Below are 27,742 nucleotides of genomic sequence, written 5' to 3'. Positions count from 1 at the left end.
CATAATAAACATTCTTTTTAAGTTTTAAATAACAAACATTCAAAGCAAATAAAGTTGTTATAATTAACAACCTTGAAACTATTATTATTTTGAATGACCCTTACAAAAACAAATTGTTCGTTTTCTTTTGTACCGTATTATACATCATAACCTATTTCATAACTGTCAAAAACAGCTGTTTATTTGTTAACCTTAAAAATTTATAAATCATTGAATAAAATGATAGAAGTGACTGCGAAATTAATTCGGGGTCCTGTTTATTTGTTGGGTGAGATTGTTGAGTGTGGAATATCGTTTACGCATCCTCCTTCGCCGCAACATCGCGTTTCGCAAAGCAATAACGACGCTTTCGAAAGTTTAGCTTGGGCCTCCGCCCAAATTCATTGTCAATGTACGACCGATTCGAAATTGAACAGGACCAAAACGGAGAAAAAGGATGAAAGTAATTGTTTAATAAATAATACTACCTTGTCCGTGGGGAATCACGATTCTGGAAGAACCGAGGTGGCCACTAAACCGAGAATTTTGTTTTGCGATTTAAGATTGTCCCCAGGTCAAACTAAAACATGTAAGGCTATTTATTTTTATTACTAAAGAAACGTGTGGAACATTTTGTTAAATAAACTGTGTTTCAATAGACTCTTCTGTGTTAATACTAGAACTAACAATAGACCAAAAACTAGATACATTCAGGTTTAGAAGATTAATACTTATTTTAAATTAAAGCTCAAAGCTTTCTCTTTAAAATGATGTATAATAATTGTTGGGTTGGATTGGAAAAATATTGAAAAAAGACATGTTGAAACAAAACTTACATTTTCGTATAACCTAAAAGTGTCAAAAAAGATGCTAATTTAAAAATTCCTGGAAGCCGTATTTATTGAAATTAAGGAACGAAACTTATTTTAAATTAAAGCTCTAAGCTTTCTCTTTAAAATGATGTATAATAATTGTTGGGTTGGATAGGAAAAATATTGAGAAAAAAAAAATTTGAAACAAAACTTACATTTTAGTATAACCTAAAAATGTCAAAAAAGATGTTAATTTAAAAATTACTGGAAGCCGTATTTATTGAAATTAAGGAATGAGACGTGTTCTAAATTAAAGCTCAAAGCTTTCTCTTTAAAATGATGTATAATAATTGTTGGGTTGTATTGGAAAAATATTGAAAAAAGACATGTTGAAACAAAACTTACATTTTCATATAACCTAAAAGTGTCAAAAACGATGCTAATTTAAAAATTCTTGGAAGTCGTGTTTATTGAAATTAAGGAACGAAACTTATTTTAAATTAAAGCTTAAAGCTTTCTCTTTAAAATGCTGTATAATAGTTGTTGGGTTGGATAGGAAAAATATTGAGAAAAAAAAATTTGAAATAAAACTTACGTTTTAGTATAACCTAAAAATGTCAAAAAAGATGCTAATTTAAAAATTACTGGAAACCGAATTTATTGAAATTAAGGAATGAAACTTATTTTAAATTAAAGCTCAAAGCTTTCTCTTTAAAATGATATATAATAATTGTTGGGTTGGATAGGAAAAATATCGAGAAAAAAATGTTGAAACAAAACTTGCATTTTCGTATAACCTAAAAGTGTCAAAAAAGAAGCTAATTTAAAAATTCCTGGAAGTCGTGTTTATTGAAATTAAGGAACGAAACTTATTTTAAATTAAAGCTCAAAGCTTTCTCTTTAAAATGATATATAATAATTGTTGGGTTGGATAGAAAAAATATTGAGAAAAAAATGTTGAAACAAAACTTGCATTTTCGTATAACCTAAAAGTGTCAAAAAAGATACTAATTTAAAAATTCCTGGAAGTCGTGTTTATTGAAATTAAGGAATGAAACTTATTCTAAATTAAAGCTCAAAGCTTTCTCTTTAAAATGATGTATAATAATTGTTGGGTTGGATAGGAAAAATATTGAGAAAAAAAAATTTGAAACAAAACTTACATTTTACTATAACCTAAAAATGTCAAAAAAGTTGCTAATTTAAAAATTACTGGAAGCCGAATTTATTGAAATTAAGGAATAAGACTTGTTCTAAATTAAAGCTCAAAGCTTTCTCTTTAAAATGATATATAATAATTGTTGGGTTGGATAGGAAAAATATCGAGAAAAAAATGTTGAAACAAAACTTGCATTTTCGTATAACCTAAAAGTGTCAAAAAAGAAGCTAATTCAAAAATTCCTGGAAGCCGTATTTATTGAAATTAAGGAATGAAACTTATTTTAAATTAAAGCTCAAAGCTTTCTCTTTAAAATGATGTATAATAGTTGTTGGGTTGGATAGGAAAAATATTGAGAAAAAAAAATTTGAAATAAAACTTACATTTTAGTATAACCTAAAAATGTCAAAAAAGATGCTAATTTAAAAATTACTGGAAGCCGAATTTATTGAAATTAAGGAATGAAACTTATTTTAAATTAAAGCTCAAAGCTTTCTCTTTAAAATGATGTATAATAGTTGTTGGGTTGGATTGGAAAAATATTAAGAAAAAAAATGTTGAAACAAAACTTACATTTTCGTACAACTTAAAACTGTCAAAAAAGATGCTAATTTAAAAATTCCTGGAAGCCGTGTTTATTGAAATTAAGGAATGAAACTTATTTTAAATTAAAGCTCAAAGCTTTCTCTTTAAAATGATGTATAATAGTTGTTGGGTTGGATAGGAAAAATATTGAGAAAAAAAATGTTATAACAAAACATGCATTTTCGTATAACCTAGAAGTGTCAAAAAAGAAGTTAATTTAAAAATTCCTGGAAGCCGTATTTATTGAAATTAAGGAATAAAACTTGTTCTAAATTAAAGCTTAAAGCTTTCTCTTTAAAATGATGTATAATAATTGTTGGGTTGGATTGGAAAAATGTTGAGAAAAAAAATGTTGAAACAAAACTTACATTTTCGTACAACCTAAAAATATCAAAAAAGATGCTAATTTAAAATTACTGGAAGCCGTATTTATTGAAATTTTTCTTCAGTTTCAGGAGATTTTCCCTCATGCACATCAAATTTTTCTATGTACCCTTTCTTATCTGCTAAGCACCAGAGCTTATAACCCCTTTTTATGTGCTTCATGAGATTGAATTGTTTCATACTTGACCTCGCTTTGGAGATTATCATGGATTCGTCCACAGCCAATTGCCTAGTGCCATGATAATAACTGCAAAACTGACCGTTAAGTTTTTCAAAATACGGGCGGATCAAGTCGTACATCCAAGTCTTCAGCATTACTCCAGAAGAGTTTATAGCTTGGCAAACTGTGACAACTCATTAAGAAATTTATGGCTATATCTTTTTCCAAGTTTAGCATTTTATTCCTTTGGGGTGGCGTGCAAGTTACTTTGAAAGGTAATATCTTTCACACACTTGCCTAGGATTAATAAAGTATCACCAATTATTCCCTCTGCATAATGGTATCCTGGAATTTCAGTCTGTTTTTCCCATTTTCTGTCAATTTCTGCCTAGTTCTTCTTGTTGGGCCCTTTGCCACGTATTTCTACTACTTCAGTGTCCCTTTCCTCATTTTTGTCAGTTAGTTGTTCTACTTCTTCATCTTCCAGCATAGGTACCTCACTAGCACTAGTAATAACAATGTCATCTTCTATTTTTCAATCTCAATATTTATCCTGGCGGTACTTTTACGTACCAAACACAAAATATAACTTTTTTCGGGATTACAAATCGCACCTAATAACCATTTATTCAAACAGATATCTTTTTGAACAACAAAATTCAACAACACCACTTTTCACTAAACTTGTAACCTCACATCTGGATGAATAAGTTTAAATATACCTAAAAACTCTATAGTGCGGATTGCGTCATTTTTTATACAGATTCTTTCTTGTACCGACAGCTTTAAATGCGCTGAATAGATGACTACAGTTTAAAATGAGTGTTTAAAACTACCAGTACTTAAAGTATCGTCGGAACACAAAGAGTTAAGAGACGCAAGTCTCTCAAAACGGCTAAACCCGAATGATTCTAGTTCTAGGTCTAGTGTTAGTTCTATTTTTCCGCACTTTTTTTTATTTGTAATGGCTTGAGTAATTTTAAAAAAAATTGACATGATGATCCTTGAATTATATTTTTTTTTATAGATATTTATCGTGAAAAAATTCCCGGAGATGCCCCACCGTCTTATAGAGGCCAATTAGTAAAATATTCTTATAAAATAACTATCGGAACTCAACGAGTTAACAGTCCAGTTAAATTATTAAGAGTTTCATTTCGAGTTTTACCCGTGTCTGTGCCCATTTTAAGCGATATAAGCGGTTTATGTAACGATACAACCGAAGAATTATCTCCAGCTAATCCCTTTTTGGAGATAAAACAAAAAGAAACTCCTTTTGATATAGCTCTTGAGGCTCTACAAAATATTACGGCAAGAAGAAATCCGAATTTTTATGTGATTTCAAATATTTTTGGAAAAGTTGCTCGGTTTTGTTTATTTAAACCAGCTTATAAATTAGGAGAGGATATTATTGGCACTTTTGATTTTACCGTAGCAACAGTTAATTGCGTCCAAGTCTCCGTTTCGCTTCAATGTGAAGAAGAAACCAGTTTAGATGAAAATAATAAGCAGACTAAAATAAGCACGTACAGCAAACACCATGAAGTTTGTTTGGGGTTAAAATACACCCAAGTTATTTTACCAATTCCACTTCATGTCACACCAGCGTTTTCAACCAAATTAGTTAGTTTAAAATGGAGATTACACTTTGAATTTGTTACCAGTACAAATTCCGGGCTACAACCTCCCGATTTGGATGTTTTCGATTGGCAAGCACCTGGCGAACTTTCCATTGAAACGATGGTTTGGGATTTGCCAATTAAATTGTTTTCGACAACGCCCATTTTAGTTGCGCAAGGTGTACAATTAAATAATGTTTGTAAATTAAGTATAAGATAAACTATGTAATATTGAAAATAAAATTTATTACAAAAAAATCTTAAATTAAGAAAACAATTCCATCCGATAACATAACCTGATTATCCTCCGTCATTCTTTCAACGGCGGCGTTAATTTCGCTTTGAGAAAACGGCTCGTTTGAGTACTGCGAATTAACGCTATCTTTAACTTTAACCAAACTCAAAGATTGCGTGCGATTCTCCCTAAACGTTTTTTGAAGGCAACTTTTAAATTTACTCAATCGATCGTCCGAAATTGATCCTCCACTAATTGGCTCATCTGCAACATTTTCCATTTCAATGTCTTGTTCTTCTTGTACAGGTTCCGATCGCGTCGAACTTTGCGTTTGAGGTAAAGGATGCACCCCATCATCCTCATCAACATTGTTACCGCGGGTTCGTTTATTTCTTTGAGTACCAACAACTTCCTCCTCTTCATTTTCACTTTCGCCGTCGTTTCTTCTACGTTTTTTCTTTTCTTTTTCGAGAACTTTTTTGAAATACGCGTATTGTACCAATTCTATTGCGGCGTTTGCGTCTTGAGATTCAACGAAACGTGACATTCGAGCTTTTGCATGAGCCGTTGCTAAACGAATCATCGTTTCTAAAGTTCTTGCTGTTACAGGTTGGGTCTAAAATAAAGATTAATATAGGTAAGCCTTTTGGTACCTTTGGGTTCAGATGATGTGAGTTTTGCCATGTTGAATAATATTTCAGATGAGAGAGGGATATAGGATCATTTCGTTAATCAATTGCTCCAGGAAAATACTTGACTTGGCACGTCTGGAATGCTGGATGGAATCCCATTTGATGCTTGATGAATCTTTGTTTGGTTTTGGAGAGGGAAGGGGTGGCTCATTGTCTTTTTACTGTGATTGGGTATGTACAGGTAGCGTTTTATCGAGGAAATCTTATGGTTGGAGTCTTCATTGATATTTTGTCAGCATTATTTAGCACTTATTATTAGGGCACGGAACTTTTGTAACAAAACGACACGATTTCCCTCTCCACTCGTTCTCAGCAGAAAATTTCATACAAAAGTTGTTCTAAATTAAATTCTAAAACAATTTTTTCAATAAAAAATATATAAAAATATATATATAAACATTTTTTTGAGGTTATGTTCTTAATTATTGATCAAATCAAAAATTTTTATTAACAGTATTTGTTTAGAATTGTTTCAGGAACAATTTTTGTTAACACAATTTTTTTCTAACTTGAAATTTTAATTTCCCACTGAACAGTATGCTACAAAAATTAATATTTTTGAGGTTATATCCTTATAGTTGATTTAATCAAAAAATTTTGTTAACAAAATTTGTTTAGAATTAGTTCAGGAACAGTGTTTGTTAATACAATTTTTTGCTAACTTGAAATTTTAATTTCCCTCTGAATAGTATGCTATCAAAATTAATTATCTCAATAATTATTGTTTTTATCAAAAAATGTTTTAAATAAAATTTGTTTCAATTTCGATTTTGAATCAATTATCTTAATAAAAAAATTTTACATCTCTATCAATTAAGCATCTAAGTGTAATTATGTATAAAAGTGGAAAAATTATTATTTTGAGGTTATCTCTTTAATTATTGATTAGGTCAAAAAAAATTGTTGACAAAGTTTGTTTAGAATTTTTCAGGAACAATTTTTGTTAACACAATTTTTTCCTAACTTGAAATTTTAATTTCCCACTGAACAGTATGCTACAAAAATTAATATTTTTGAGGTTATATCCTTATAGTTGATTTAATCAAAAAATTTTGTTATCAAAATTTGTTTAGAATTAGTTCAGGAACAGTGTTTGTTAATACAATTTTTTGCTAACTTGAAATTTTAATTTCCCTCTGAATAGTATGCCATCAAAATTAATTATCTCAATAATTATTGTTTTTATCAAAAAATGTTTTAAATAAAATTTGTTTCAATTTCGATTTTGAATCAATTATCTTAATAAAAAAATTTTACATCTCTATCAATTAAGCATCTAAGTATAATTATGTATAAAAGTGGAAAAATTATTATTTTGAGGTTATCTCTTTAATTATTGATTAGGTCAAAAAAAATAGTTGACAAAGTTTGTTTAGAATTGTTTCAGGAACAATTTTTGTTAACACAATTTTTTTCTAACTTGAAATTTTAATTTCCCACTGAACAGTATGCTGTTCCTTTAATCAGAACGAGTGGAGGGGGGAAATCGTATCGTTTTGTTACAAAAGTTCCGTGCCCTACTTATTATACAGGGTGTCTCACGTAACTGGTTCGTTAGAACTTTTTAAGGTTCCACTATTCGTAGTGGTTTGAAATTTTGGTAGCATGGGTTGTTCATTCTAAACTTTCGATCTAAAATATTTTCAAGATGGCCACCCCTTCCGGTCTACCGGAAGTAGACCATAACTTCGTTATTTTAAATGAAATGCTATAGTTTTTATTACACCTTTCAATTATACGTAAAAAAATATGTTGACTTTGATAAAAGTTGTTGGTATCTAGCGTTTTTTGTTTTCGAGTTATTTTGATTTTAAGTATTTTTTGACAAATTTCACCAAATCATCAAAAATTTGATCATTCAAAAAACCTCTGCATTGACACGACTACTCTACAGATGCTGCCAAATAGATTGTCATTTGTTGTATCAGAAAATCTTATACAGGCTGGTCAAAAATTGAATTATCGTTTCTCAATATTCAATTGCGAGAAAGTCGAAAATTTTAAATGGAACACCCCATATTTCTTTACCCTATCAGAAAGGGAATTTAATTCTCTACAAATTATCTATAAACATTCCTATACCTATTTATTGTAGTTTTCCTGATATTGGAAAATTAATCAAAATCAGACATAGAATCCCAAAGCTCGTTTGTGTTTTTGTTAGCAGGCCAAGACATTTTGACAGTTCATCGTTTATGAAGTTTTCTTAGCAGATATTACTTACCTAAATCGACCGAGGCATCTCTTACTGAAGAATTTGGGTAAGCAATAAAATATGATAAGACATTTATTTCATTATCTTCATCACTGGTGATAGGTAATTTACGGTTTCTTGTTGTTTCGATGTTTGTAGAACTAAGAAAACCCTTTTCAATTTTTCGAAATTTTTTGGATATCTGTCATTAAATGTTCGACACGTCCTATCCAAAAATTTATTACATTCGCCATGAATATAAACCTAATTTAAAATATCGGCGTTGGAATAATTTGCCATGATATACAATGACTTTCACTCGTGATCAAAAGTAAGTAACAATAACACAAATATGGACCAAAAACTGTCAAAATTCCATGGCCTTCTAATAAAAAAAATCAAACGTTTTCCCGCATTCCGTGCATGCTTTGATTAATTTCCCAATATCAAGGAAACTACAATAAATAGGTATAGGAATGTTTATAGATAATTTGTAGAGAATTAAATTCCCTTTCTGATAGGGTAAAAAAATACGGGGCATTCCATTTAAAATTTTAGAAACGGTAATTAAATTTTTGACCACCTGTATAAGATACTCTGATACAAGAAATGACAATCTATTTGACAACATCTGAAGAGTAATTGTGCCAATTTAAAGGTTTTTTTAATGAACGTTAACTGAGATATGGGCTTTTAAAGAGCATGGTGAAATTAGCCAAAAAAAGCTTAAAATCAAAATAACTCGAAAACCAAAAATGGTAGGTACCAACAACTTTTATCAAAGTCAACATATTTTTTTACGTATAATTAAAAGGTGTAATAAAAACTATAGCATTCCATTTAAAATAACGAAGTTGTGGTCTACTTCCGGTAGACCGGAAGTGGTGGCCATCTTGAAAATATTTTAGATTGAAAGTTTAGAATGAACAACCCATGCTACCAAAATTTCAAACCTCTACGAATAGTGGAACCTAAAAAAGTTCTAACGAACCAGTTACGTGAGACACCCTGTATATGATAAAGCACTTATTCAGTCTAGACTGGAGTTAGTTACACGGTTGATGTTGCCTGTCCCAGTTCTGGTGTTCAAGAAGTTAACCAACATTCAGTTTGAGGCAGCCAGGGTTATTACTGGTACTATTAGATCTACACCAACTAATGCATTATTGGTTGAAGCGGATATTAAGGCCTTTGGATTTAAGGTTGCGTCTTTTAATGGATACATTTGGTGTGAAAAATCATGCGTCGAACTAGTTTGGTGGGAAGATTAATGGAGAGTATTGCCTGGGTTTAGCTCATCATGGTAACATATTTGTGGCTGTACTGTTTGCTGTATGGTAAGCAATGGACTTTGTAAAAACAAATATGGTGTCACCTGTGGTGATATTCTCTGATTCGTTGAGCGTGATCCGTGCATTGGGAAGAAAGACTTTGCTAGCAGTGTACAGTAGAAAATCTGAAGATTGAGTTGGGTTGGATTTCTGAGCATGTTTTGGTTTGGGATGATATTAGCAGATTTCAAGGCAATTAGAGGAATGTCAGAGAATAATTTTAAGACAAACTAATACAAGAAAATTTATGACTGGTGGTAAAAGGATTATATAGGCTCATTCACCAAGTTTTTTTTATCTCTGATTAAGAAGAAGATGAATATATTTGAGGTTATAATTTTTTTTAATTCTTACCCTGGCGACATCGGATTCTAACATATCTTCCGATCTTAATTTAGAGTATTCATCAGAGATGATTTCTGAGGCTTCCTCGGTTAATGTTGGTTTTAAAATTTTTACGAAATGGATGTATTTTCGCATGAAATCAACGCTTAAGATTTTATCGGATTTCTTGCGGCTTCCTCCGTGTAATAAAGGATCGTATTTTTCGTACATTTCCGTTTCTTTGTCGTCATCTAAATCTGGATTGTGAGTGCTGAGCATATCTACGGATGAACCCATCGGGAGGACTTCGCCGTCTTGTTCCAAAGGATTCCTATATCGGTGCATTCTCACAACGTGATCGGAAATCATCAGATCGGTATCTTCATTCACAGTATCAAGCACGACGAATAATAAATCGAAACGTGATAATAAAGAATCTTGTAGTCCAATATTTTCCATCGGAGTTTTATATTGGTCGTACTAAAAATTAGAAAAAAAAATTGGTGGCTATATTAATTAAGAAAAAGTTTACGAATCAACAACTCTTATTAGTTAATTGCAGTAATATTGAAATAATCGGTATAGAAATTACAACAAATCCCTCATCAGAAAGCCAATCTCTTATAAACCAGAAAAATAGCAGAATCCAATAGTAACGCAATATGGAAAGCAACAAAAAGAATCACGAGAAAATCTAATGAAATATCAACTTTAAATATTGATAATGGACACTTAGTAACTGGATCAACAGAAAAGTACTGGTTTTGCAGAATATGGGGAGAAAATATTCAGGTACCGCTTCTTCAGCACTCCAAATTTTACAACTTCTTTGATATCATATAAAGAAAACCATAATCCAGTATTGAACAGTAACTTCCAAAAAGTCACAATAAATGAGGTTGGACAGATTATTAAAAATCTACCGGAAAAAGGAGTGCAGTTCAGGAGTCCAAATATTCACATGCTGGCATCTGCAGACCATACAACCTTAATAGCGCAAAGCTTTGAACTCAAGGATGCAAAAAAATCTGCAAATAGTTATAAACACCCTAGTCAAATGGTTTAAGTCTTGGAATATAGCAATAAATCCATCCAAGTGCGTTGCAAAAATTTTTGCCCACAGTAAACGACCACAGTTCCCGTTTAAAGAGACGAGGAGCAAACTGAGCCACTATCTCCAGTATTCTATTCCATAAATTTGGCATTAATAGCTAAACGATTTCTTAAAAGACTCTGTACGGTGTTTGGGAATCGTGAGCCGACCGCGAAATCTAACATTAATATTATCAACATCAAAAAAAACCAAACTTAAGGGAATAGTCGGGAATACTCTGGTCGGAAGGTTAATTTGTAAGAAAAAGTCTGAAATTGCATTAGTTATAAACTAGACTTCAGCAAAAAACGGGAATTATATTGTTCAAAGTCCACATGAACTCTGAAATTACTGTTCAGAGAAAACACAAAATTGATTATAAACCAAACATGATTTTTCATGGCAATACTTATGTGTTTAATCAAAGAATGCGAAAAATATGAACAAGAAACCAATGGACTTGTCTTGTTATTGCACAGGACAGGAAATCACCAATACGGAAACTTTGCCAATGCAGGATAAGCAAAAGCAAAGTAACAGCTGCAGAAATGAGGTACCAGTAATAGCTGTCAGTATCAAGAACAAAACATACATAACGTTGGCAGAAGACTAGATACTGCTTCTAAAAAACTAAATACTGCTTTCTGAAGACTAGATACTGCTCTGGAAGATTAAATACTGCTTTCTGAAGACTAGATACTGCCGACAGGTCCAAATACAGAGTCTGGAACACTAAATACTGTTTTCTAAAGACTAAAATTGCTTTGCGGAGACTAAATACTGCTTTCTGAAGACTAGATACTGCTGACAGGTCTAACTACTGCAAAAGAAAGATAAGATATTGTTGGAGAAAATATACATAACGTTGGCAGAAGACTAGATACTGCTTCTAGAAGACTAAATACTGCTTTCTGAAGACTAGATACTTCCGACAGGTCTAAATACAGAGTCTGGAACACTAAATACTGCCTTCTAAAGACTAAAATTGCTTTGTGGAGACTAAATACTGCTGACAGGTCTAACTACTGCAAAAGAAAGATAAGATATTGTTGGAGAAAACATACATAACATGGGCAGAAGACTAGATACAGCTTCTAGAAGACTAAATACTGCTTTCTGAAGACTAGATACTGCTAACAGGTCTAAATACTCCAAAAGAAAGATAAAATATTTTGGAGAAAACATACATAACCTTGGCAGAAGACTAGATACTGCTTCTAGAAGACTAAATACTGCTTTCTGAAGACTAGATACTGCCGACAGGTCTAAATACAGCGTCTGGAACACTAAATACTGCTTTCTGAAGACTAGCTACTGCTGACAGGTCTAACTACTGCAAAAGAAAGATAAGATATTGTTGGAGAAAACATACATAACGTTGGCAGAAGACTAGATACTGCTTCTAGAAGACTAAATACTGCTTTCTGAAGACTAGATACTTCCGACAGGTCTAAATACAGCGTCTGGAACACTAAATACTGCCTTCTAAAGAATAAAATTGCTCTGTGGAGACTAAATACTGCAAAAGAAAGATAAAATATTTTGGAGAAAACATACATAACCTTGGCAGAAGACTAGATACTGCTTCTAGAAGACTAAATACTGCTTTCTGAAGACTAGATACGTCCGACAGGTCTAAATACAGCGTCTGGAACACTAAATACTGCCTTTTAAAGACTAAAATTGCTCTGTGGAGACTAAATACTGCTTTCTGAAGACTAGATACTGCTAATAGGTGTAAATACTCCAAAAGAAAGATAAAATATTTTGGAGAAAACATACATAACCTTGGTAGAAGACTAGATACTGCTTCTAGAAGACTAAATACTGCTTTCTGAAGACTAGATACTTCCGATAGGTCTAAATACAGCGTCTGGAACACTAAATACTGCCTTCTAAAGACTAAAATTGCTCTATGGAGACTAAATATTGCTTTCTGACGACTAGATACTGCTGACAGGTCTAAATACTCCAAAAGAAAGATAAGATATTGTTGGAGAAAACATACATAACGTTGGCAGAAGCCTAGATACTGTTTCTAGAAGACTAGATACTGCCGACAGGTCTAAATACAGCGTCTGGAACACTAAATACTGCTTTCTAAAGACTAAAATTGCTTTGTGGAGACTAAATACTGCTTTCTGAAGACTAGATACTGCTAACAGGTCTAAATACTCCAAAAGAAAGATAAAATATTTTGGAGAAAACATACATAACGTTGGCAGAAGACTAGATATTGCTTCCTGAAGATTAGATACTTCCGACAGGTCTAAATACAGCGTCTGGAACACTAAATACTGCCTTCTAAAGACTAAAAGTGCTCTGTGGAGACTAGATACTGCTTCTAGAAGACTAAATACTGCTTTCTGAAGATTAGATACTTCCGACAGGTCTAAATACAGCGTCTGGAACACTAAATACTGCCTTCTAAAGACTAAAATTGGTTTGTAGAGACTAAATACTGCTTTCTGAAGACTAGATACTGCTGACAGGTCTAACTACTACAAAAGAAAGATAAGATATTTTGGAGAAAACATACATAACCTTGGTAGAAGACTAAATACTGCATTCTGAAGACTAGATACTTCCGACAGGTCTAACTACAGCGTCTGGAACACTAAATACTGCCTTCTAAAGACTAAAATTGCTCTGTGGAGACTAAATACTGCTTTCTGAAAACTAGATTCTGCTAACAGGTCTAAATACTCCAAAAGAAAGATAAAATATTTTGGAGAAAACATACATAACCTTGGTAGAAGACTAGATACTGTTTCTAGAAGACTAAATACTGCTTTCTGAAGACTAGATACTGCCGACAGGTCTAAATACAGCGTCTGGAACACTAAATACTGTTTTCTAAAGACTAAAATTGCTTTGTGGAGACTAAATACTGCTTTCTGACGACTAGCTACTGCTGACAGGTCTAAATACTGCAAAAGAAAGATAAAATATTTTGGAGAAAACATACATAACCTTGGCAGAAGACTAGATACTGCTTCTAGAAGACTAGATACTGCTGACAGGTCTAAATACTGCTTTCTAAAGACTAAAATTGCTTTGTGGAGACTAAATACTGCTTTCTGAAGACTAGCTACTGCTGACAGGTCTAAATATTGCAAAAGAAAGATAAGATATTGTTGAAGAAAACATTAAAAACCCCTTTTAGGCGGCGCCCGGGTGCAGTGCACCCCTTGCACCCCCCGGTAGCGCCGCCTCTGCATATGGAAAGTTGAATCAATTGTATGTTATTGATAAACAGACGAACAAGGTCAACACCATTCAATTTGACTTATGTTTATTATTTTGTAAGTGACGCGGTCCTTTTAGTTGTGTGATGTGAAATTTAGTATAAGAGAAAACCTTGTACACATACAGAGTTAATTAATTATCATACCCGACGTCATCATTGCAAGTATGCAACCAACATCACAGTATTGGTATTGCAATACGCGATTTGCGTATTTGGTTGCATACTTGTAATGATGACGTCGGGTACTAGAATTACTAATTTCTTACTTTCCCATAAACAGGATTAGCAGCAGCTAAAACCGAACACCGTGCATTTAAACTGGCGTGAATCCCAGCTTTCGCAATTGTAACTCTTCCTTGTTCCATAACTTCGTGAATCGCGGTACGATCCATATCGGACATTTTATCAAATTCATCGATACAAACAACACCTCGATCTGCTAAAACCATCGCCCCAGCTTCGAGACGTCTCTCCCCTGTATCTTGATCCGTCGTAACCGCAGCGGTTAAACCAACCCCCGAGGATCCACGACCAGTCGTTGGTATAGCTCTTGGAGCCGTGCACAAAACGTATCGTAAAAGTTGTGATTTCGCAACGGATGGATCTCCGATTAATAAAACGTTAATATCACCTCTTAACCGGGTTCCGTTAAGCAAGTTTTTTTCGACCCCGCCCAATAATAAGCATAAAATGGCTTTTTTGATGTATTCGTGTCCGTGAATCGACGGAGCTAAAGATTTCGATAATAAATTAAAAACGTTTTTATTGTCTTTAACTAATTGTTTGCATTTGGCGATATCATCCCTTGAAATCGAAGGATTTGCTTCTTTGCTGAGTTGAGTGATGTTATTGGCGATAACGACCGTACGGAAAGTTCCCGTGGTGAAACTTCCTTGTTTATTGGGCATACATCGGTAATTCCCAACGATTTGTACCCGATCCCCTGGTTTACATAAATCAACTAAATCGTTATCGCAAATTATATCGACCGAACGGGGTAATTGCCCCGCAGGGGCCTTTTCTGGCATTTCTTGTATTGAAATTGTTTGGTGATCTTTATAGTTTGATAAACCAAATTCCGTTTCTAAAGTATTGCCTTCATCATCTTTCGTGGGGTAAACTGAGCTTGATGGAAATGCTTCTAAAGAAGTTAAATCCGTGTAACGACGCTCCATCGTTTTTTTAGTAACCGGACAATAATGCACGCTTTTTACCATCTTTGGATAAACCAAAGAACATTTAGTTACGATTCCTTCTACGCAAATTAAATTCCCCAAAAATCTTGAATGCAAACTCCGCGGGGTTACGTGTTTATTTCCAAAGCTCCCTTCAAACCCAATAAAAACATCTTCGTACGTTTTACTGTCGTAGTCGGGGGCTGCGATCGGGATAAATTCTTTTAAAGCTTTTTGAAAGGCAAGTTGTTCTTCGAAGGCGTTGTTTAAAAGATGTTTGGCTCGAGTTGGATTTTTTCTTCTTAAATCATTTACATTAACAATTAATCGTTTACCATTTTCGGCTACCATGCTTTTTACAAGGGTTACATATTTACCTTGATGTTCCTAAAACATAAACTTAATTTTAATCTAACTTAATTTTAACTTTTTAGTTATAACCTCATCATCTAAGAAATCCTCGTATTCTTTTACGATTTCTTGCAAATCTTGATCGACTATTTGTTGATTAATCATTTTTATTCGGGTTTAGCTTAAAAATAGGCGAAATACATTAAAATAACGTTTTTAAGATTCTTTGTGTTTTGTGGTGTGTTTTAGGCGGGAAAATAATCGCGTGAAATTAGCCACGATCAGCGTTGCCAACCTATGCCGACCAAATGTCGGTAAAATCAATGGTAGGTTTCAATACAAAGTTAGAAAATGTATGTATATCGTGTATATAAGTTGTGAGTTACACACGAAAGGTAGTATTTTTAAAAAATCGCTACTTTGTCGAATGTTTGATTAAAATTATTGTTTTTCAGGATCGAACCTATTTGCAAATTGTTAATGGTAGCACTTTGGAATCGGAGCGTGTTACAAAAAAACTTTTACAATAAAAGTTGTAGCAAATTTTATTATTAAGAAATTGCTCTCTGGTAGTTTTGCTCTTAGATGCGTCAATATTGAGGTAGATGCGAAAACATCAAAAATTTGATGAATTTATTGCTTTTTCAAGTTATTAAAGGTAACACTTAGGAATCGGAGCATGCTATAAGAAAACTTTTATAACAAAAATTGTTGCAAATTTTATTGTTAACAATATTGCTCTCTTGCACTTTTGCTCTTAGATACGTCAGTATCGAGATAGATATGAAAATTTTATGAATTTGTTGCTCTTTCAAGTTATTAAAGGTAACACTTGGGAATTGAAACATGCTATAAGAAATCTTTTATAACCAAAATTGTTGCAAATTTTATTGTTAACAATATTGCTCTCTTGCACTTTTGCTCTTAGATACGTCTATATCGAGATAAATGAGAAAATATGAAAATTTTATGAATTTGTTGCTCTTTCAAGTTATTAAAGGTAACACTTGAGAATCGGAGCTTGCTGTAACAAAACTTTTATAACCAAAATTGTTGCAAATTTTATTGTTAACAATATTGCTCTCTTGCACTTTTGCTCTTAGATACGTCAATATTGAGATAAATGAGAAAATATGAAAATTTTATGAATTTGTTGCTCTTTCAAGTTATTAAAGGTAACACATGGGAATCGGAGCATGCTATAAGAAATCTTTTATTACAAAAATTGTTGCAAATTTTATTGTTAACAATATTGCTCTCTTGCACTTTTGCTCTTAGATACGTCAATATTGAGATAAATGAGAAAATATGAAAGTTTTATGAATTTGTTGCTCTTTCAAGGTATTAAAGGTAACACTTGAGAATCGGAGCTTGCTGTAAGAAAACTTTTATAACAAAAATTGTTGCAAATTTTATTGTTAACAATATTGCTCTCTTGCACTTTTGCTCTTAGATACGTCAATATCGAGATAGATTCGAAAATATGAAAACTATGAATTTGTTGCTCTTTCAAGTTATTAAAGGTAACACTTAGGAATCGGAGCATGCTATAAGAAATCTTTTATAACAAAAATTGTTGCAAATTTTATTGTTAACAATATTGCTCTCTTACACTTTTGTTCTTAGATACGTCAATATTGAGATAAATGAGATAATATGAAAATTTTATGAATTTGTTGCTCTTTCAAGTTATTAAAGGTAACACTGGGGAATCGGAGCATGCTATAAGAAAACTTTTATAACAAAAATTGTTGCAAATTTTATTGTTAACAATATTGCTCTCTTGCACTTTTGCTGTTAGATACGTCAATATTGAGATAAATGAGAAAATATGAAAATTTTATGAATTTGTTGCTCTTTCAAGTTATTAAAGGTAACACTTGAGAACCGGAGCTTGCTGTAAGAAAACTTTTATAACAAAAATTGTTGCAAATTTTATTGTTAACAATATTGCTCTCTTGCACTTTTGTTCTTAGATACGTCAATATCGAGATAGATACGAAAATATGAAAACTATGAATTTGTTGCTCTTTCAAGTTATTAAAGGTAACACTTAGGAATCGGAGCATGCTATAAGAAAACTTTTATAACAAAAATTATTGCAAATTTTATTGCTATCAATATTGCTCTCTTGCACTTTTGCTCTTAGATACGTCAATATTAAAATATGAAAATTTTATGAATTTGTTGCTCTTTCAAGTTATTGAAGCTAACACTTAGGAATCGGAGCATGCTATAAGAAAACTTTTATAACAAAAATTGTTGCAAATTTTATTGCTAACAATATTGCTCTCTAACACTTTAGCTCTTAGATGCGTCAATTTCTATTTTGACAATATTATATTTTGAACCGTTTTCAAATTAGGCTGTATATACTAACGATCGTGTATATACTTTTATGTAATATAAGTAGGGTATTCCCATAAGGTACAATTTTTGTCGCAATTGTATTGATTTTAAGTACGATGTGTTTCATAATACATTGTTAAAATTTTGAGGATTTTGATTTTTTGAAATAGGGTTGGCAACGCTGGCCACGATATTATTGAAATGGGTAATTATAAAATGAAAATTATTTTCTTTGTCTTTTTTATTTAGTATTAAATACATTTCGGTGCCAAAAATAATTAATAAATTTTGTTAGATTATATACATTTATTAATTTAATAATATGGTGGCGCCATCTAGCGGGTTGTTTAGTTAAGATAATGATTTAGACGCACAATTTTATAACAGTTTTAGAGAGATCAAGTAATTAATATATAACGTAGTTGTTAATAACGCTTTTGTCCTGTTTTTGTAATTAAAGAAAATGTAATTCTAAAAATTAAATAAAATTTGACAAATAATTTTTTGACAGTTATAGGTTATGTTCCTGTCAAAAAATATAACCTATAACTAAAATCCTTTTAGATTAGTATTACAGAAAAGTATCTTTGATTTTAATCACCGTTTATTGCTTATTTAATGTATTAAAAATATATTGTCTTTATAAGTAAGCTAAAAAACGGTGAAAAAATCATGAATGCTTTTCAGAAATGTCGAAACACCTCGGATGTGGAGCCCCTTTACCTCCCACAGCAGTTATTTTTAAAGCCCTTAGCCCAAATAACGGTTACAGTGAAATTACCTGAAAAATTAGTGGGAAAAACGATTTCGAATTGGGATTTAATGGAGAAGATTAAGGAGTTGATCAAGCCGGATGAATTCGCTTTATTAAAAGTTTCTAAAAGCACTTTGGAATACATAAAATTCGACGGAGATTTAGACGACAGGAACAAAATAGAAAGTATAGTGGTTAAGCTGCATAATAAAATGATCAAATTGAAGGAGTTCAATCATTTATTTATGATAAAAGCGTTCGAAACGAAACAAGAATTCCCAAATCAACACATTTGGGATTCCTTTTTTAGGGAAGCTAAAGATATGGATGAAAGAAAACCGGGGGAGCGCCCAGATACGCTTCATATTTCCAACTTACCCATACGTTGGTTCTTATTAAACCACTCCGACGATGACCCCAAGCCATCGGAGAAGATTTTAAAACGAATTTTCGAAAAATTTGGTCGCATACGAAACGTTGATATCCCCATTTGTGACCCATACAGGAAGCAGATGAAATCGTATATGTCAGGGCTTTTAACTTTTAGTTTTGATGAAAAAGATTTTTTCGAGGCGTATATCCAATTTAAAGATTACCAAGGATTCGTTAAAGCCATGGATAGTTTGCGAGGAATGAAGCTTTTACATAAAGATGAGGACGCTTTTGAGAATTACGCCGTTTCTATCAAAGTAGATTTTGATAAAACTAAACACATGACCGAAGCGGCTATTAAAAGGAGAGAAATCGTCCGCGAGAGGCTAATTAAGCGCCAAAAACAGAAGGAGGACAAAGAGAAATATGAGAGCAGGTTAAAAATGAAAGATGCTGAAGAGGAAAGGTATTTGTTAGGTTATTTGTGTATTTTGTAATAAAGTAAAGGTTGGATTTAGAAAGAAAGAACGCTCATTAAAGGAAGAAAAAGAAAAAAGGAGGCGTCAACGCGAGGAGAAGCGAAAAGCAAAGATTTTGGAGCAGCTCAAAAACAGCGAAGCGGATGAGATTAACGCAAAAATAGCTAAAGAAGAGAAAAAGTTGTTGAAAGCACAAAGAAAATTAGAAGCAATAAGATTAGTTGAAGAATTATTTCGCAGAATCAAAGTTAAACATGAAGATGAGTTAACACCTTTTGAAAAGAATAAAAACTCAGTTACTGAAGTAATTATAAATCATTTAATTTAATAATAATAATTTTTGAATAAAGTTTAAACGTCAAAAGTGACACAAATTCAATGTTACCAACCGTAACCAACTTCACAATTAATCAAAATTAAAACTCAATTTAATGAAATTTTCTTTTAAAAATTAATTAATTTTTGTTCAAATCATATAAAAAAAAGAATTTATTTAATTTTTAAAAAAATCGAACCTTTAAAAAGTCCTAAATTAAATCGAATTTTTTTAAAATTTTGACGTTTCAAATCTGTCAAATAATTTACTAATTAATTTTTATTTTTAGTTAAGCAAATACAAATTATCATCAGAAAAAGAACACCAAGAACAAAGAAACAAACTCCACAAAATCATCGAAAGCCGCGTCGTTTTAAAAACAGTTCTCAATAAATCCATTAAAGACACCCCCCATCTCTCAGACTCCGATACGTCCCTCTCCCCAGATGAATCCCCCCCAAAAAAGCGAATCACAACCATCGAAAACCCCCCAGAACAACCATATCATTTTCTCCCTTACATCCCCCCAATTTACCCCGATGTACGAACTCTCCAATACTACTCTTATCTCCCGCGAAGACCCCAAAGAGGGGGTCAAGGACCATCACGTTCTTACAGAAATTTTCGGCAACGTGGTCGAAATCGCAATCTTTTTTATCCGCCGGAGGTTCAAGACCAATATCAAAGATATTTTAATAAATTTTTAAGGCGAAGCTCTAAGTCGAGGAGTTATTCGAGAAGTCGATCCAGATCGAGATCGAGGAAACGATCGAGGAGGAGTTATAGTAGATCTAGAAGGAGTTATACTCCTAGGAGGAGTTATTCGAAAGAAGGCAGATCGAGGAGTACCGAAAGGACGAAAAGTCGGAGTGTTTCGAGGGAACGCAGAAGGAGGAGGTCGAATTCTCGTAGATCAACTAGTGTGGATAGTTCGAAGTTTGTGTCGCCGAAAAGTTTGAAAATTATGAAAGAGAAAATGTCTGAGTGGTCAAGAACACCTTCTCCAAGAAAATAATTATAACAAAAAATTATTATTTTAGATTTTAAGAAGAAAGAAGAAGTGGAATATTAATTTAATAAATCATTAGCTTTAAGAATAGATTTTTAGTTTTGTATTATTTCGATTAATTTTCAATGATAAATAAATCTATTTAATCATTTAAATCATGTTTATATTATTGCTTTTGAGGGTTAATCTAAAAAAATTCTAATTGAATTTTTCTGGTCTTGTTGGGATTCTACATAAAACATTAATATTACCCAGATATTCTGATATATCTGATTATATCAGTATAATAATTAAGTCAAATTTTACCTCATTTAAAAGAATGTCAAATTAATGTAACGTTTTTAAAAATGTTTATAAAATAAGATAGTCACACTAGAACTTCGAAATTTGCTATAACACAACTTCAAACGTTCCTAAATAACCCCATAAAGTTTCAATTCTTTAATCCTAACCGTTTTTGAGAAAAAAAATTTCTAGAACCTCACCTTCAAAAAACGTCAAATTAAAATGATTTTTTTCAAAAATTTATATTTAATGAACTGTTCACTCTGGAAGCTTATAATTTGGTATAAGACAACCTCAAATGTTCCTTTATAACCTCAAAAAGTTTCAATTATTTAATCCTAACCGTTTTTGAGAAAAAAAATTTCTAGAACCTCACCTTCAAAAAACGTCAAATTAAAATTATTTCTTTCAAAAAAGTATATATAATGAACTGTTCACTCTGGAAGCTTATAATTTGGTATAAGACAACCTTAAGCGTTCCTTTATAACCTCAAAAAGCTTCATTTCTTTAATCCTAACCGTTTTTGAGAAAAAAATTTTTCTATAACCTCACCTTCAAAAAACGTCAAATTAAAATTATTTATTTCAAAAATTTATATATAATGAACTGTTCACTCTGGAAGCTTATAATTTGGTATAAGACAACCTCAAGCGTTCCTTTATAACCTCAAAAAGCTTCATTTCTTTAATCCTAACCGTTTTTGAGAAAAAAATTTTTCTATAACCTCACCTTCAAAAAACGTCAAATTAAAATTATTTATTTCAAAAATTTATATATAATGAACTGTTCACTCTGGAAGCTTATAATTTGGTATAAGACAACCTCAAACGTTCCTTTATAAACTCAAAAAGCTTCATTTCTTTAATCATGACCGTTTTTGAGAAAAAAATTTTCTATAACCTCACCTTCAAAAAACGCCAAATTAAAATTATTTATTTCAAAAATTTATATATAATGAACTGTTCACTCTGGAAGCTTACAATTTGGTATAAGACAACCTCAAAAACCTTAATTTCTTTAATCCTAACCGTTTTTGGGAAAAAAATTTTCTATAACCTTACATTCAAAAAACGTCAAATTAAAATTATTTATTTCAAAAATTTATATATAATGAACTTTACACTCTGGAAGCTTATAATTTGGTATAAGACAACCTCAAACGTTCCTTTATAACCCCAAAAAGTTTCAATTCTTTAATCCTAACCGTTTTTGAAAAAAAAAATTTTCTATAACCTCACCTTCAAAGAACGTCAAATTAAAATTATTTATTTCAAAAATTTATATATAATGAACTGTTCACTCTGGAAGCTTATAATTTGGTATAAGACAACCTCAAACGTTCCTTTATAACCTCAAAAAGCTTCATTTCTTTAATCCTAACCGTTTTTGGAAAAAAAAAATTTCTATAACCTCACCTTCAAAAAACGTCAAATTAAAATTATTTCTTTCAAAAATTTATAAATAATGACCTGTTCACTCTGGAAGCTTATAATTTGGTATAAGACAACTTCAGACGTCCCTTTATAACCTCAAAAAGCTTCATTTCTTTAATCCTAACCGTTTTTGAGAAAAAAAATTTTCTATAACCTCACCTTCAAAAAACGTCAAATTAAAATTATTTTTTTCAAAAAATTATATATAATGAACTGTTCACTCTGGAAGCTTATAATTTGGTATGAGACAACCTCAAACGTTCTTTTATAAGCTCAAAAAGTTTCATTTCCTAAATCGTAGCGGTTTTGGAGAAAAAAATTTTCTATAACCTCACCTTCAAAAAACGTCAAATTAGAATTATTTCTTTCAAAAATTTAGATATAATGAACTGTTCACTCTGGAAGCTTATAATTTGGTATAAGACAACCTCAAACCTTCCTTTATAACCTCAAAAAGTTTCAACTCTTTAATCCTAACCGTTTTTGAGAAAAAAATTTTTCTATAACCTCACCTTCAAAAAACGTCAAATTAAAATTATTTATTTCAAAAATTTATATATAATGAACTGTTCACTCTGGAAGCTTATAATTTGGTATAAGACAACCTCAAACGTTCCTTTATAAACTCAAAAAGCTTCATTTCTTTAATCCTAACCGTTTTTGAGAAAAAAAATTTTCTATAACCTCACCTTCAAAAAACGTCAAATTAAAATTATTTCTTTCAAAAATTTATATATAATGAACTGTTCACTCTGGAAGCTTATAATTTGGTATAAGACAACCTCAAACGTTCCTTTATAACCCCAAAAAGCTTCATTTCTTTAATCCTAATCGTTTTTGAGAAAAAAAAATTTCTATAACCTCACCTTCAAAAAACGTCAAATTAAAATTATTTATTTCAAAAATTTATAAATAATGAACTGTTCACTCTGGAAGCTTATAATTTGGTATAAGACAACCTCAAACGTTCCTTTATAACCTCAAAAAGCTTCATTTCTTTAATCCTAACCGTTTTTGAGAAAAAAAAATGTCTATAACCTCAGCTTCAAAAAACGTCAAATTAAAATTATTTCTTTCAAAAATTTATAAATAATGACCTGTTGACTCTGGAAGCGTATAATTTGGTATAAGACAACCTCAAACGTTCCTTTATAACCTCAAAAAGTTTCAACTCTTTAATCCTAACCGTTTTTGAGAAAAAAAATTTTCTATAACCGCACCTTCAAAAAACGTCAAATTAAAATTATTTCTTTCAAAAATTTATATATAATGAACTATTCACTCTGGAAGCTTATAATTTGGTATAAGACAACCTCGAACGTTCCTTTATAACCTCAAAAAGCTTCATTTCTTTAATCCTAACAGTTTTTGAGAAAAAAAATTATCTATAACCTCACCTTCAAAAAACGTCAAATTAAAATTATTTCTTTCAAAAATTTATATATAATGAACTGTTCACTCTGGAAGCTTATAATTTGGTATAAGACAACCTCAAACGTTCCTTTATAACCTCAAAAAGCTTCATTTCTTTAATCCTAACCGTTTTTGAGAAAAAAAAATGTCTATAACCTCAGCTTCAAAAAACGTCAAATTAAAATTATTTCTTTCAAAAATTTATAAATAATGACCTGTTGACTCTGGAAGCGTATAATTTGGTATAAGACAACCTCAAACGTTCCTTTATAACCTCAAAAAGTTTCAACTCTTTAATCCTAACCGTTTTTGAGAAAAAAAATTTTCTATAACCTCACCTTCAAAAAACGTCAAATTAAAATTATTTCTTTCAAAAATTTATATATAATGAACTATTCACTCTGGAAGCTTATAATTTGGTATAAGACAACCTCGAACGTTCCTTTATAACCTCAAAAAGCTTCATTTCTTTAATCCTAACAGTTTTTGAGAAAAAAAATTATCTATAACCTCACCTTCAAAAAACGTCAAATTAAAATTATTTCTTTCAAAAATTTATATATAATGACCTGTTCACTCTGGAAGCTTATAATTTGGTATAAGACAACCTCAAACGTTCCTTTATAACCTCAACAAGTTTCAACTCTTTAATCCTAACCGTTTTTGAGAAAAAAAAATTTCTATAACGTCACCTTCAGAAAACGTCAAATTAAAATTATTTATTTCTAAAATTTATATATAATGAACTGTTCAGTCTGGAAGCTTATAATTTGGTATAAGAAAACCTCAAACGTTCCTTTATAACCTCAAAAAGCTTCATTTCTTTAATCCTAACCGTTTTTGGGAAAAAAAATTTTCTATAACCTCACCTTCAAAAAACGTCAAATTAAAATTATTTCTTTCAAAAATTTATATATAATGAACGTTCACTCTGGAAGCTTGTAATTTGGTATAAGACAACCTCAAACGTTCCTTTATAACCTCAAGGACTTTCATTACTCAAATCCTAATCGTTACGCAGAAAAAAAATTTTTTTTATACCTTTTTAAAACGTCAAATTAATTCGACTATTTTTAAACATTTCTATATAATAAAGTATTCATCCTGGAAGCTTATAACTTGGTATAAGATAACCTCAAACGTTGCTTTATAACTACAAAAAGTTCCATTTTTTAAATATAAACCGTTTCGGACAAAAAGTTTTCTAAAAGTTGCTAGTTTAATAACATTGTCAAAATACATTGAAAAAAACTCAACAAAAAAAAAATCTTTACTCAAAACAACAATATTAAAAACTAAAATTATCAACTTCAATCGTTTTTATATTGAGCAAAAATTTTATGAAGTACGTGTTTTAAATAATCCTTATTAACGGCAGTTTCTTCTTGGAGGGCTAAACGTTTTTCAAGATTATTAATTCGAACGTTGATTTCCTTTAAAATGTCGATATCTAAAGTACTCGGAGGATGTCTTCTGGTTTCTCGTTTGCTGTGTCTTTCCTTTTTACCATCCCGATCGGATTGTCTAACTTCATCCAATGGGGGGAACTCAACAACGGGACCTTTTTGCGATTGAACCAAAACGTCCATAATCCCACAATTTGGACAAATACAAGGAACTCCAGGTTTATCGGTTCTGTATTTATTTTGGCAAGGAAGAACTTCTTTTAATTTGTCAAAAGTATTAATGGTCGTGTAAACTTGTTTCGGATTTTCGCCGTAAGTTGCTACGTGAAGTTTAGAATACTTGGAAGGTTGAGAATTTGAAATTATTTCTGTTGAATCAACAGTTTGGTGATATTTTGTGGTAGATCGGCTTCTTTTTCTTCTTTCTTTAGATTCACCGTGGTTCATGTTATCCTTACTACTTCTTTTTGTTGGACTTCCTTGCGATATCCCTCCCTTTTCTTTTTCTTTATTCTTCACTTTTTCTTTAACTTCTTTTTTAACATTACTTTTTTTCGAATCTTTTTCGTTTTTTTTGTCTGTTAGTTGGTGCTTATTCCGGTGTCTTTCAACTAAAGCAATAAATTCTTTAACATCATCCTTGCTTAAAGCCACGGTTGTTTCGTGTACCAACTTTGAATCGCTCGGTCTTATGATGGTAACAGCAAGTAAATCATCATTGCTCGCTTCTTCATCTCTTAAAACTCGCTGTACGGATTCGTTTATTTCAATCTCCAAGCCGAGTTCAACATTTTGCTTGGAGTTTATCGGTGGTGGTATGTTTAGGTATCTGCTGATGTCCGATATTAGACTTCGTGACTTGGAGCAACGTATTACACCGTCTTCGAAAGGGTTTAGTTGATCCAACGAACAGTTATTCATAATAATTGATCATAATTACCGCGAATTAGTTAACGGAAGAGCGGAACTTGTTATTGTATACTAGAAATTTTGAAGTTATGTAGACATTTCTTTTTGTAAATGCCAAAAACTTGTGGCAAAACAAAATTGTTTTATTAACCCTTAGCTACCTAACACGCTTTTTTTGTTGATTTTTCCAAAACGGTTATGAAATAAGAAACGAAAAGAGTTTAAAGAGTTAAAACTTTTTGAGGTTATAAAGGAACGTTTGAGATTGTCTTATACCAAATTACAAGCTTCCAGAGTGAACAGTTCATTATATATAAATTTTTGAAAGAAATAATTTTAATTTGACGTTTTTTGAAAGTGAGGTTATAGAAAATTTTTTTTCTCAAAAACGGTTAAGATTAAAGAAATGAAGCTTTTTGAGGTTATAAAGGAACGCTTGAGGTTGTCTTATACCAAATTATAAGCTTCCAGAGTGAACAGTTCATTATATATAAATTTTTGAAATAAATAATTTTAATTTGACGTTTTTTGAAGGTGAGGTCACAGAAATTTTTTTTTCTCAAAAACGGTTAGGATTGAAGAAATGAAGCGTTTTGAGGTTATAAAGGAACGTTTGAGGTTGTCTTATACCAAATTATAAGCTTCCAAAGTGAACAGTTCATTATATATAAATTTTTGAAATAAATAATTTTAATTTGACGTTTTTGAAGGGGAGGTTATAGAAACTTTTTTTTCTCTAAAACGGTTAGGATTAAAGAAATGAAGCTTTTTGAGGTTATAAAGGGACGTTTGAGGTTGTCTTATACCAAATTATAAGCTTCCAAAGTGAACAGTTCATTATATATAAATTTTTGAAATAAATGATTTTAATTTGACGTTTTTTGAAAGTGAGGTTATAGAAAATTTTTTTTCTCAAAAACGGTTAGGATTAAAGAGTTGAAACTTTTTGAGGTTATAAAGGAAGGTTTGAGGTTGTCTTATACCAAATTATAAGCTTTCAGAGTGAACAGTTCATTATATATAAATTTTTGAAAGAAATAATTTTAATTTGACGTTTTTTGAAGGTGAGGTTATAGAAAATTTTTTTTCTCAAAAACGGTTAGGATTAAAGAAATGAAGCTTTTTGAGGTTATAAAGGAACGTTTGAGGTTGTCTTATACCAAATTATAAGCTTCCAAAGTGAACAGTTCATTATATATAAATTTTTGAAATAAATAATTTTAATTTGACGTTTTTGAAGGGGAGGTTATAGAAACTTTTTTTTCTCTAAAACGGTTAGGATTAAAGAAATGAAGCTTTTTGAGGTTATAAAGGGACGTTTGAGGTTGGGTTGTACCAAATTTCAAGGTTCCAATCTCAAGTCATCGTATTATATATATTTTTAAAACTCGCCGATTTAATTTGAAGTTTGTAGAAAAAGAGGTTATTCTAAAAAAATTATTTTCTCCGAAACGGTTATAATTTAAATAATGAAACTTTTTGTGGTTATAAAGCAACGTTTGAGGTTATTTTACACCAAGTTATAAGCTTCCAGGATGAATACTTTATTATATAGAAATGTTTAAAAATAGTCGAATTAATTTGACGTTTTAAAAACGAGGTTTAAAAAAAATTTTTTTCTCCGTAACGATTAGGATTTAAGAAATGAAAGTTTTTTAGGTTATAAAGGGAGG

General features: G+C 31.2%; 3 protein-coding genes across 4 annotated transcripts; 2 read left to right on the top strand and 1 right to left on the bottom strand.

Annotated features, from left to right (window-relative positions):
- The first annotated feature begins 158 nt into the window (after positions 1-158).
- LOC111428882 (RAB6A-GEF complex partner protein 2) lies at positions 159-4,975 on the top strand. The gene is made up of 2 exons (XM_023064596.2): positions 159-568; positions 4,107-4,975. Exons 1-2 carry the CDS (start codon positions 220-222, stop codon positions 4,916-4,918), a joined length of 1,161 nt encoding a protein of 386 aa, XP_022920364.1. The 5' UTR covers positions 159-219; the 3' UTR covers positions 4,919-4,975.
- On the bottom strand, positions 4,928-15,626 carry LOC111428880 (minichromosome maintenance 3). Its single transcript, XM_023064591.2, has 4 exons — positions 15,434-15,626; positions 14,084-15,379; positions 9,505-9,954; positions 4,928-5,549 (listed from the first exon to the last, which is right to left on the bottom strand). The coding sequence occupies exons 1-4, from the start codon at positions 15,506-15,508 to the stop codon at positions 4,959-4,961; spliced, it is 2,412 nt and encodes an 803-aa protein (XP_022920359.2). The 5' UTR covers positions 15,509-15,626; the 3' UTR covers positions 4,928-4,958.
- Positions 15,627-18,198: 2,572 nt separating this feature from the next.
- On the top strand, positions 18,199-20,777 carry LOC111428881 (A-kinase anchor protein 17A). 2 transcript variants are annotated; one of them, XM_023064594.2, is made up of 4 exons: positions 18,199-18,273; positions 18,380-19,284; positions 19,337-19,601; positions 19,903-20,777. In XM_023064594.2, the coding sequence occupies exons 2-4, from the start codon at positions 18,515-18,517 to the stop codon at positions 20,626-20,628; spliced, it is 1,761 nt and encodes a 586-aa protein (XP_022920362.1). In that variant the 5' UTR covers positions 18,199-18,273; positions 18,380-18,514; the 3' UTR covers positions 20,629-20,777. The 2 variants fall into 2 exon arrangements, with proteins under 2 accessions (XP_022920362.1, XP_022920361.1); XM_023064593.2 differs by lacking the exon at positions 18,199-18,273 and having other exon boundaries at positions 18,280-19,284.
- The last annotated feature ends 6,965 nt before the right edge of the window (positions 20,778-27,742 follow it).

This window comes from Onthophagus taurus, chromosome 10, assembly GCF_036711975.1.
Source record: "Onthophagus taurus isolate NC chromosome 10, IU_Otau_3.0, whole genome shotgun sequence".
Classification (NCBI taxonomy): domain Eukaryota; kingdom Metazoa; phylum Arthropoda; class Insecta; order Coleoptera; family Scarabaeidae; genus Onthophagus; species Onthophagus taurus.
This window is presented reverse-complemented; position numbering and strand designations above follow the sequence as displayed.